Source organism: Myotis daubentonii, chromosome 14 (genome assembly GCF_963259705.1).
Source record: "Myotis daubentonii chromosome 14, mMyoDau2.1, whole genome shotgun sequence".
Classification (NCBI taxonomy): Eukaryota; Metazoa; Chordata; class Mammalia; order Chiroptera; family Vespertilionidae; genus Myotis; species Myotis daubentonii.
The window spans coordinates 18,353,567-18,366,124 of record NC_081853.1 but is presented as its reverse complement, the minus strand read 5'-3'; the positions used below and the strand labels follow the sequence as shown (position 1 = coordinate 18,366,124).

Below are 12,558 nucleotides of genomic sequence, written 5' to 3'. Positions count from 1 at the left end.
AAAAACCTTATAACTTGTTCAAATACCTAACTTTTTACTATTTGAAAAATAAAATTCAACCACCGTAGTCAACGATTTAGCCACAGTGGGCCTATTCAAAAGAATAGTCCAGCACATCCAGCAGTGAGTCAGGCGTGCGGTCGTCAGGGGATGTGCAGTGAATGAATGAATGAATGAATGAATGAGGTGTCTGTACACCCTGGAGGCCGTTTCCAATGAGAAAGGCTCAGACCGCCTTGTGCAATGGGATCCTCATTTGCATAATGTGTTGTCTTTGAAGGGGTCTATTTTGGAAAGCATGCCCAAAATATATACGCGTTATGGGTGTATTTTAAATGAAACAAAAAAAAATGCATAAAGCAAACTTGCAACATGGAAAAGACCCTCTGTGTTTATGTTATAGATTGTCTTATGCAGTGTGTCTCATAGCTGTAGATACCTAGGTGTGTAGAGGCACACACGTGCATGCCCAAGCACACGTATGCACATGCATGAAAGGAAATGTTGACGTTTGTAGGTTTTCACGCAGTTTAGTGAATCTTAATTTTGCTTCTGTCCAGACTATCTTCTCCACTTTTCTAGTTTTATAAAAGAAAACAACAACAAAGACACACGGCTCTGGTCCTCTGGCTTTACACGTGAACATGGCACTAGGGGACAGTGTCCCGTTACCAGCCTCCTGGAGTGCACAGGGGATGCGACGTTTCTATTGTTGACCATGCATCAGAAAGGTGTTATACCCTTAAAATGTTCAAAATAGATATCCTACTGAATGTCTTCTTGGCCATCGCTGTAGACAATTTGGCTGATGCTGAAAGTTTGAATACTGCTCAGAAAGAGGAAGCTGAAGAAAAGGAAAGGAAAAAGATTGCCAGGTAACCCTGTTTTCACCTAAGTTGCTGCTGGGGAGCCAGCTGCAGGTGAGGCCTTGGCGGAGCCACACAGACTCCACAGCAGCCGCGACCCCACGTTGCTGCTCAGTGGTGATCATGGATGGCCACGTGGGGCCGGCCCAAAAGGCTGGAATCTGGGGCAGAGCCCGGGCTGGGCTCTTGGCTCGCATTCCCTCAGAGCTGAGAGTGGGAGCCACATGTCCCCGTGCCTAACGAATCGCTGCGGTTAATTTTGGCACCATAAAATAAATGATGCATTCGGTGCTGATTAGCTTTTGGATGAGAATTCTAATAAGATGACCCGTGAAATGAATCCAGTGCCCTGAGTGCGCAGGAAGCTCTGAGTGTGGGTTGTGCTGTGTTCGGGCTGGTGGGGTGGTTCCCAATGAAATGCTGTCCTTCCCGGGCCACTGCTGATGCAGAGCCCTGGTGAGGGTTTTTATTCGCAGCAACATAGTCACTTGGTTTCTTGGGTTCTGTCCTCTCCTCTGTAGAAAAGAAAGCCTGGAAAATAAAAAGAACCACAAGCCGGAAGTCAATCAGATAGCCAACAGTGACAACAAGGTACATGATCTGAAACGCTTCCCCCCCTTTCTGTTTCAAAATGATTCACCATAATTGTGCACTTTCCACCGGGAGAGTGTGCTGTGTGATATTTCAGTGAGTTTGGCACACTCCTGTAGGGGCTGGCCTCCGGGGGTTCTGAGCGAATTTAGGCACGTCACTGGTAATTAGCCAGTATTTTACCAGAGAACCAGTGTGTTAGATGTTTGACTGGTCTGACCACTTATTTTCCTTTATTGGGCTTGTGCAATCAGACCTGACCTGTGAGTGTTTTCTCAGTGGGGATTGAAATCCAGGGCTGTGAATGGGTATCTGCCCGAGGAGACCGCAGGGCGAGGGCCTGTGTGCTCTGGCCTGTTCTGTGAAACCCTGTCCCACGGATGATCGCTCTGGGCTTTTCATTCACTTGGTTGTCTGTTCATTGAATCAGTAAATACTTTTTGTACAGTTACCATGTGTGAGAGACTGAGGACTGAGACTGAACAAGACCAACAAGTTCCCTAGCTGCATGGCGCTCACTGTCAGTATGTGATGCTGCTGGGCGCTGTGACCACAGCTGGGAGGGTGTCGCCTCGTCTGCCCTCAGACCTCAGTCTCCACGGGGTCACTGCCTGGGCATCTGCTGCCCTTGCACACTCACGACCGTCACACTCTGAAGGAACTTTTCTGCCCCATTCTGAGTGGCAGAGTTGAGTCCTCACTGTGGCATTTAAATCAGAATCTCCCCTCCTCCCAAGATCTCTCTGTCATCCTAGGTCATAATTGATGAGTACCAAGAAGAGGATGAGGACAAGGACCCCTACCCACCCTGCGATGTGCCAGGTATGGTGGCGGGCTTGGCCACCACTCTATGATCAGCGGCTGCATCTGGCTGCTAGCCCAGCTGGATGCACACTGGGCCGCCGAGGTCGCCTGGCTGCCGAGGCCATGAGTCCGGTCCCCTGCTTTTTCTCTGGGTCACAGGCAGCTTACATAACCACATTCCAGGTGGTGGGAGAGAAAGTATAGGTGGATCAGGATAACCCCAGCCTTTGCTGGGAGATCTCTCTAGGGACAACCAATAATTACAACTCGCCTGACACTTTCCCATTTGACCGGTGCCTTTATTGGCTGATGTAGGAGGGACTGTGGTGGTAGAGGAGCCTGGGGGACTGATCATGTGTGACTTGAAGCCCCACAGTGTTTTGGGCCGAAGCTGAGCAAGGTGGTCACTGGGGACACAGCTGTGCTGGGGGATGGCCGTGGGAATCACATTGTTGCCGCCTCTTACCTGCGCTTAGATCTTCAACTGCTGGGCACCTCAGCCCCACAACTACACACACTCACATGCAGGCAAGCTGCTCAGTCCCTGCCTCACCCCTGACACACACACAGCCCATATTCTAAAGGGTTTTGATTCTTGTAAGCTGATAGAGGTTGTTAAAGTTTAAGCTAAATTTCCATGTGACATCGAGAATGATTAGAACTCAAATTCAGCCTTTGTTTCATGCCTATAAAAAAGTGTCTCGTTTAAAGTAGGGGAAGAGGAAGAGGAGGAGGAGGAAGAGGATGAACCTGAGGTCCCAGCTGGCCCCCGTCCTCGCAGAATCTCGGAGCTGAACATGAAAGAGAAAATCGTCCCCATTCCGGAAGGGAGCGCTTTCTTCATTCTTAGCAAGACCAACCCGTAAGTACCCCCTCTCCAGTCACATCCCTGTGGCCCTCCAGGTTGCAGGATGGGGAGGGTGGCTGGGGACGGGGCGGCTCCTTTCTGGACCTGAACAAGGGAGCCCACCCCCCCAGGCTCCAACCCCTCCCCAGCCCCAGCCTTTGTCCTCTGCTCATCTCTTCCTAGCCTTGCTTTCCTGGATGTAGGGGCTCAGGGGTGTGGCCCGGGCTGGGAGGAGCCCAGTCCAGATTCTCCTCCCCTTCACCCCTGCGCTGGGCTCGGCAGTGGTGAGATAGCTGCCTCTCCTTCGGAGCCCATGGCTCTGGCCTTCCCTGGGTGGTCACCTGTGACGTGTTCTCCATCCAAAGGACCCTTTCTTCACCGCTGGGTCTTCTGTTAGGATGCTTCGGGGGTGGGGATTTTGTCACCGACTTCTGCCCAGCTTCTTCATCCTGAGATCTGGTCCGGCTGATCACTTTTCCCTGTTGAGTTTTCTGGCAATAAATAATATTGCTCAGTGATATCTTTTAGGTTGGGCTAGTCGGTTCAGCTCTATGACATCCAGTTTAACATGGCGTTGCTCATGTTAGCACGACAAGGTGCTCACCAGGAGCGTGGCCCTTGCTCACAGGTACGGGAAGAGGAAGGTGCTTCTTTACTGGCTGGGTTCTGGGTTTTCCGGCATCTGGGACCGAGAGAAATGCCAGAGGGAATAGATGGCTCCTGGAGGTTCTAGAATCGCAGGAGCAGTTCCCAGCTGTCCGAGAAGAACTCTGTGGTTCCCAGGCCCTGGGAGACACAGGCGGGAAGCAAGGCTGGCTGTGGTCCTGAGGGACTTGCAGATTTGATGATAGCTCTTCCACTCATCACTGTTGAGAGTTTGGGCATCCCTGACGTTACGGACACCCATAGCCCACTGTCTACCTATACTGACGGACGGATTAATTGCCTGCTCTCAGCCCTGGGCAGCCTTCCTCAGACTCAGTTGCTATCAGCTTGCACCGATGGTCCAGGGCACATTTCAGCCTTAACCAGCCCCAAAGGGAGGATCTGAAGCAAGGAGTCACTTTTCCTATAGAATTGACTCCAGTTTTGAAAGTGAAAAAATCTTTCCAAAGGAAAACCTACATGTATTCTATAGGCAAAAAAAAAAATCTTTAAATTCTAAAGTCAAGTGTTGGGGTGAAGGGTAGTCAGGCACTGACTAGCTCCCGGACGTCAGGGGCTGCAGGGAGTTCCGATGGCCACGGAGCCATTGTGGGAGTGAGGGCCGGATGGGGGCGCTCAGCACATGTTGCCCTCCCGGCTTCATGGGACTCTGATGCCCTTTTGCAGGTACACTAAGATCCTCGTGAGATTCTTGCGTGCTGATGTAACTCTCACTTCCATTCTCAGGAGTGCTCATTATGGGTCAACTCCAAATAACAATGATGATAATAATAATAATAATCCTATCTAATAAAAGAGGAAAATGGTAATTGGCGTACGACGATACCCTTTTCATTGGCTAATCAGGGCTATATGCAAATTAACTGCCAACTAAGATTGGCAGTTAACTGCCAACAAGATGGCGGTTAATTTGCATATGTAGGCACAATGCAGGAAGGCGAAAGGGAAAGCAGGAAGAAGCCCCCTGCCACTGACAGTGATCAGAAACCCAGGGGGGAGCTAAGAGCTGGGGGGCAAGGCAAAGGCATGATCGGAGAATCAGGCGCCTTTTCCGCCCTGGCCAGTGATAGCAGGAAGTAGGGGTGGAGCCAGCGATGGGAGCTGGACACGGTCGAAGCTGGCAGTCCCAGGAGCTAGGGGTCCCTTGCCTGGGCCTAAAGCGGAGCCCACAATCGCGGGGCCGCTGCAGCTGCGGGTCCCCACTGCCCGGGCCGGACGCCTCGGCCAGAGGCCTCAGGGCTGGTCAAGGGGCCGATCCGGTGATTGGTGATCGGAGGGTGATGAGGGTCAACTCCTCTGGCCGAGGCATCAGGCCTGGGTGGGGGGCGGAGCCGGGGATTGGGGGAATATGATGGTCCCCTTGCCCAGGCCTGAAGCCTGGGTCAGAGGCGTCAGGCTTGGGCGGGGGGTGGAGCAAGCGATCAGAGGGAGATGGGGGTCCCCTGCCCAGGCATGATTCCTGGGCCAGAGGCATCAGGCCTGGGCGGGGGCCAGAGCCAGTGATCGGGGGAAGATGGGGGTCCTCTGTCCAAGCCTGACACCTCTGGCGGAGGCATCCGGCCTGGGCAAGGGGCAGAGCCAGCAATCGGAGGGGTCTGGGGGTCCCCTGCCCAGGCCTGACACCTGGGCCAGAGGCATCAGGCCTGAGCTGGGGGCAGAACCAGTGATGGGGGGAAATGAGTGTCACCTGCCCAGGCCTGACGCCTTTATCAGAGGCGTCAGGCCTGGGCAAGGGGCCGATCCTGCGATTGGAGGGTGATGGGGGTCAACGCCTGAGGGCTCCCAGTATGTGAGAGGGGGCAGGCTGGGCTGAGGGACACTCCCCCCCACCCCACCCCCGACACCCAGTGCAGGAATTTCGTGCACCGGGCCCCTAGTAATAATGATAATAATAATAATAATAATAATAATAATAATAATAATAATAATGCAGCCCTATGACCGAATCCCCCCATAACAGGACATTCACCAAGCCTCCCTCACTGCAGCCTATGTTAGCACAGCCCCGCTGCAGTATGAGAAAGGGATCGCTCCTCCCATTTGTTGCGAACTGCTGCGATGATGAGCTCCCACCTCAGTCTCCCTTCTTGGTCGGGAAAGTAAGCGCCAGGCTTCATGTTGTAGCAGGAAATCTCACTGTCAGCCCCCGATGGAAATCCTAAGACAGCCCTTTCACGGACTTAAGCTTCAGTTTCTTCTCCTTCAGCAGGTGGCAGTCCCCACATTGAAGGACTCTGAATGGTGTCCGTGAGCTCCCACACAGAGCCGCACCCAGGCCCGCAGGGTCTGCCGTGCAGGGGTTTCGAGGGGCGACGGTCAGGTGGTTCTGGTCTGCTGGGTGGGTGTGGGTGGTTCTGGTCTGCTGGGTGGATGTGGGCGGCACAGCGACGGCCGCCCCTGCCTGACCCGGGCCAGCATGCGGGGCCGGGGTGCTGGCTGGACGAGGTCCATGCGCTGATTCTCCCCACAGCATCCGCGTGGGCTGCCACAAGCTCATCAACCACCACGTCTTCACCAACCTCATCCTCGTCTTCATCATGCTGAGCAGCGCGTCCCTGGCTGCTGAGGACCCCATCCGCAGCCACTCCTTCAGGAACACTGTAAGCCACCGAGCGGGCGAGGACAGGCGGGTGGGTTCCTGGGTCGTCCCTGGCCTCTCTTGTCGCCCACGCAGAGCCCGGGAGGCCGAAGGGGCTAAAAGCTAGAGTAGGCATCACGTTCCCCTGCAGGCACTTCAGGGTTCCCACTTGTAAGCACCAGCCAGGTTTTGTCCTATCAGGACAAAGCTTTCCTGAATCGTGTACTTTAAACTTCATTTTAAATCACCTGTAGTGTGTTCAGGGACCCCGCTTCTCTTCCTCTTCATTCCTGGCCGCCAATATTCTGGTCCCTCTTTCCTCCCACGGCCCAGTTCTCATCCGTGCTGTTTGGATGTATCTGCCGAGTGGAAGACCCAGCAGGAGGGAAAGTAAAACTGAGAGGAGGTGTGAGGCATACCCAGGAGCTTCCTGAGGGCTGGAGGGGAAGACTTCGGTCCCACGGGGATGGACAGTCACGAAGCTACCTGGCTGGGTCACGGGGAGAAACACGTCAGGGAGGTGACGCAGTGTGGAGTTGAGTGGCTCTGTGAGAGGATGGTGGGGCAGAGGCGGTTTTCTGAAGAAAACTAGTGGAGGGTTAAGTTTTCTATTAACCAGTTTCATAGCATAGGGGTGGCACCTTGCCCTGCGGATGCTGGACAGCACGGTGCCCAGACAGTTCTCGCCTAAGAAGTCCCAGCTTAGCAGGCAGCTGGTTCCGCCGAACAGTCCCAGCATGAGACGGTTTGGAACCAGGACCTGCTGCCTCTCCGCCCTGATACTGCAGCGCAGTTTCAGATGGTAACTCAGAACCCTCCCAGGCGAGGGTGGCCGGCATGAGGCCATCAGGCGTCGCTGCCGTGCCTGCGTGGGACCTGTGTCTGCTCATGAGGTTTAGAGATTTGAGGATTAAGACCAGTCACCCGATCAGTGCCCCAGGATTTCGGTTGTGACCACCAACCCTCGTGCGGTCTTTCCATTTCCAGCCTCTTGGTTTGAAGCCTGGCAAACCCAGCCTATCAGACTGATAAACACACACTCTGACAGGAAGATAAAGAACTTTCCTCCAAGGCACGTGCTGGTGCTGATGTAACGATAACAGCCCTGAGCCTGTCTTAATCTCTACATGCAAATGGAACAAAGACCCGTGTCGTTGAGTTCCATGATAAAAATGAGACCGAAGGGAAAAATACCATCACACGGCAGACTAGGTCCGGGGCTAGCCTGGAACACAGATTGGCGGAGAATTAATTTACATCGGGGCCTCATAGTCTCATTTTTTATTGTAGTTACTTGCCCATTACTAGCCCACGAGTTTACTCCCCTGCTGCTTCCCCAAGAATGCTGTTTTTAAATAGATGTACATGTGTGTGTGTGCATTGCTTTTTAAAGCACAGTTGTTGTTTTTTATAGTGGTAACATTTAGCATGAGGTCTACCCTTTTAACAACATTTTGAGTGTACAGACGGTATTCGTAGTGATGGGCATTGTATGACAGGAGCTATGTCCACTGGACCGCTCCCCGCGTCCCCTCCCAGCCCCTGACCACCTCCATTCCACTTTCTGACTGTGCATTTGACGACTTTATCTCATGTAATTGTGACCCTACAGTACTTTTTGTTTTGCTTTTGAACTCCGCTGAGTTATCAGTGAAAAGGAGAAAGGAGGCCGAGTGGATCTGAGAGCGCTGACCCTCGGGCGTGGGCAGCAGTGCTTTTCTTGGCCGCCCAGGTGCTGTCGGCAGTAAAGTCCCGCTGTGACCGTGGAGGAAAGGAGGAGGAGGGGCAGAGGCCTGTAGTGGGTGAAATGCTTTGCATGGCCTGGCCAGAAACACAGATACGCAAAGTTTATATATTCAAAAATAGATGCCCTTTGGATAATGAATGCCCTCTGAGAAGAGAATTTAACCTCGAGCTGAGGAGAGCTGGCTTTGGGGCAGAGGTCCTCACCTTATTGTAACAGAGAGCAAAGGCCTCCCTGGGGTGGACACTTCAGCAGGAGGGCCCGTGGCTCTCGGCTAGCGTTCCGCAGGCCTCGCTCCGTGCTCTGCAGTGCCAGGACTGGCTTCGTGGCCCGGGCAGGCAGCCCTGTGCCCTCCCCGGTAGCCTCATCTGTTAAAGGAAAGGAGTACCTGGCTTGTTACCAGACTCCCTTCCAATGCTGATCTGCTCAGTTCTTTCAACCTTAGACCACAGTTGTCACAGCAGTAAGCAGCTGAGACGGCTGCTTCTCCTGGTGGTCTCCACTGTCTCCTGGTGGCTGAGGTCCCCGTGAGCAGCCTTCCTTCAGTGGCAGTCAGACCTCTTGCTGCAGCCCACCTGCCCCTCTCTCCTCCCCCACGGCTCTGAGAAAGGCAGAGACCCCAGAGGGGTAAGCCAGTTGGAGAATAGATGGTATTCTCAGGAATACTGACAAAGTAGCCTGGACTGAGGATTCGTTAACCGGGTCACCTGTTCTTGGGGTGGGCCTGGCGAGGTTAAAAAGCAGTGTTGGGAGAGAGAGGGCTCGATGCAGAGTGAGTGAGGTGGTGAGTGAAACTTCCCTGAGGGCTTACCCAGCCCCACACACGTCGTCGCGGTGCGGGGAGGGGGTGGGTACTTAACTCCCTGCAGGAAATGGGCTGGCATTGGAGGGGACTCGAGGAAGCTTCCGGCCCCTTTTGATGCCCCTTGCATCATTATTTATATTTCCCCACCAATCTAAAGCTCAGCTGGATGGCAACATATTTCATTCAGCCAAGGATGCAGTTAAAAATTCAAGATGTGTGTGAGGCTCTAATTTATCTGGTGCCACGAGTAATTTGTCAACGTGGTGCTCCGATGAGAAAGGGTTATTAATAAAGCACGTTTAGAAACGAGTCTCTGTCTGAGACGTGAGACTGGGGAAGGTGGGCACGACCGGCTGAGGAGGTAAGTAGTTCCAAGTGCTCTTGTTCCATCATCCAGAGGAGCAGTGACTGGCCTGGGTGGGGCATTTGTGAGCATTTCTGCGCTTCCCTCCAGAGAGACAGGCTTGTCCCGGGAGGGCCTCCGACTGCAGGTGGGATTCCACCCTTGGGCGTATGGCTGTGGGGCCCGTCCGGGTGCCTTTCTCTCATGTTGTTGTTATGCCTTTCAGATACTGGGTTACTTTGACTATGCTTTCACAGCCATCTTTACTGTTGAAATCCTGTTAAAGGTAATGGCGTTTTCATTGATCCTCACATATTCTAGTGCAGCTGTAGCAATAATAGTTTCACTTCTCTGCTTGCTTTCCAGATGCTAGGTTATGCAGACTATGTCTTCACAGCTACTTTTGCGTTTGAGATTGTTTTGAAGGTAACAGGTTCCGCAGGGTGTGTGTAAGGGGCCTGCTCCTGCGTGTGACACACCGCAAAGCAGCGTCAAGTGCTTTGGACTATTTTTGTGTTTTTGTTTTTTGGGTTTTTTTTGTCTGTGATCAAGCGTATACTTTTTATTTTTTTAATCAGAGGATTTTTTCCCCCCTGAAACTTCAGCCTGTTTTTGCTCTTTCCTTTTAATCCTTGATGCATGTAGGACTTCCTGTGGCTTCATGATAGTGATTGGAAATGATGCTTTGTTCTTTTTTTATATCCTCTGAACTGTGTCAACTGATCACAGACACATCACCATGTGTGAAGTTTCTCCCACCCTTCCCGGCATCAGAGTCGGAGGAAATGCATTTATCCCGTGAAGGGCATGGATCTCTTCTCGTGTTTTTGACTGAATTACGATCCAGTGGCCTAAAAATAGTAACAGCACTATTTTCTTGCAACAGGATTTGCAAGATAACTTGAATCTGTTTGTGTTAAGATATTTTCTATCTGTTTTAATGGATGGGCTTACATTTACACAGACAAAAGGAGCACCTTTTGGCCAGGGTGCCCTAAATGTACTGCCCATGCATGAGCTAACAGGTGCCATTGCTGCATGCGGTTCGTGTACTGAGAGTGAGAGCCGCCTGGGGAGCTCATTCCTGCGCACCCAGCCGCCTGGAGACCAACCGCAGAGAGCCCAGCACCCCCTGCCCCCGACTCGCAAAGTGGTGTGGGTCCTAGCAGTCCTGGATAGCGTGGCCTGAGACAACTGTCAGAGCAACTCATCTCCCCGTGGGGTGATGAGCTGGGAAATGAGGAATTTTAACCACAGTTTTCTTTAAACCATTTTGAGGTTTTTTTGTGGGTTCATCTCAGGGGAAAAAATGTATTTTATGTTAGACTACTATGGAACTTGGGCTCTTTACAAAATCTTCTGTAAAAAGAAACCTCAATTAGCATGGCTCAGGAATAGGGTATTTATTTTCTTTCTATTATTTATTATTATTATTATTATTATTATTATTACTTGGCAATGAAAACAGTGCAACACCAACTAAACAACCAATCTCTGTGTAAACATTAGTTAAAAATCTAAACATTTTAGTTCATTTTCTTGCCTTGAAGCCAGTGAATTTGGTTGTCAGTTCTAATTCAGACCCGTGCCCGGGTCCGTGAGCAGATTCTAATAGCGGCCTCCACGGTAAGGAGCACAGAGGCGGAAGGCAGTGGGTGGGCGTGGGGTGAAGGGCACTCACCCAACCTCTGCTTGATCCCAGCTGCTTTTAGAAAAAATTTCCCTTCTTTTCCTTAAACCAAATGGGGAAATGTTCTACTTAGTCTGTTAGCCTGGTTAATTGAGGTTTTATTTTATTTTCCACATGTCTTAGTTGTTAAATGAAGTAGTTACTTTCTGGCTTTGGGGCAAATGAAATACAGGTTTATTTAAAAGGAAAAAAATATATTGCTTTTCAATTTCTGTATATTTACCTCAGTCACACAAACCTTCCACGTCATTCATGATTTTGAAAGTATTTTAGAGAGCGGAAAATAAGCTAAAGCAAGGATTCAGAAAATGGAGATTTGCCAAGATGCATTTGACATATGAAACGGTGGTTCCTGATGGCCTTGTGAAAATTTGGAAGGCTTTTGGTTATTTGGTTTAACACATGAAATTACCATTTTTGTAAGTCAGAAAAGGTTGAGTGTTGGCAATTTCATATGGTCCAATTTTATTAGTTCCCAACTCTGTCTCTCCTGTCCGACACTTACCTGAGTCTTCCCCACTCTTTTACTTTTTTATTTATTTTTTGTATAAACAGTGAATTTTTTGTGTTTTGCTGTTTCCATTCTGGGGAACTTCCTCACCCAACTCCTTCCCCATCACCAGTAAGAGCCTCACGGGAGCACCCACGGTGTGGGCTCCAGGTGCTCGCGGCCTGTGACTGGAGAGCAGTGGGATGACTTAGGTGAGACGCGGGTGATGCTTCCTAGCCACACCCTCTCCACCTAGAGAACTGAGTGAGAAGAGCTGGGTACGGTGGACCCACTAAGGACCGTTAGGAGCAGGAAGAGGCCTCCCTGGCAAAGTACTGGTTTCTGTGTAGACAGAGCTGGTGAGTACTGGGCCCCAGCACTCTTAAAAAAATATTTTTATTGATTTTAGAGAGCGCGCGAGAGAGGGACGTTGCTGAGAGAGAGAAACATCGATCCCCTGTCTCCTGCACAAGCCTGCAACCCAGGCATGTGCCCTGACCGGGAATTAAACCAGTGACCTCTTGGTTCATGGGTAGAAGTTCAGCCACTGAGCCACACCGGCCAGGCCCAAGCGCTTTGTCCAGCCTCTGGGTTGGAACAGTGTAGGCTCTCCCAGGGACTCAGGGCCTGAAGCAGCATTGTGTGGGGAAGCCAAGTTGTCTGGGCAGCAAGTATGGTCACGTGGACTCTCTCCTGAGACAGGCTCTCTGGACATGCCAGTGTTGTTCATGTTTGAAGTTTGTTGTTGCTGTAATAAAGTCTAAATTGTTCTCTTCTTTTAATATGTCCCCAAAGTGAGCTTCCCTTTTGCCATTTCTGAACAAATTATGCAGGTGCTCAGCCCTGTTGGCTTACATTTCTGGCTTCATCATGCACGCTTGTTAGTAAAGATAGACTGTCCTCCAGGCGTTGTAAAGAGCCCAGGTTTCTCTTCCTCTGGGGAGGAAAACCAGTCAGCTCACCCAGATTCTGCCCGTAGATGACGACCTTTGGAGCGTTCCTCCACAAAGGGGCCTTCTGCCGGAACTACTTCAACTTGCTGGACATGCTGGTCGTCGGGGTGTCTCTGGTGTCCTTTGGGATCCAGTAAGTGTTCAGGAGTGTGGGTGCGTACACACCAGGACTGCTGGGCAG

The 12,558-nt window shown here is 51.4% G+C and overlaps 1 protein-coding gene across 1 annotated transcript in view; it reads left to right on the top strand.

Annotated features, from left to right (window-relative positions):
* The window catches only part of CACNA1D (calcium voltage-gated channel subunit alpha1 D), a 301,466-nt gene that overhangs the window by 224,389 nt on the left and 64,519 nt on the right, over positions 1-12,558 (top strand). Inside the window, 7 exon segments of the mRNA XM_059663279.1 lie at positions 761-875; positions 1,388-1,457; positions 2,213-2,279; positions 2,973-3,123; positions 6,245-6,374; positions 9,471-9,530; positions 12,404-12,510. Coding sequence (XP_059519262.1) covers positions 761-875; positions 1,388-1,457; positions 2,213-2,279; positions 2,973-3,123; positions 6,245-6,374; positions 9,471-9,530; positions 12,404-12,510 — 700 coding nt within the window.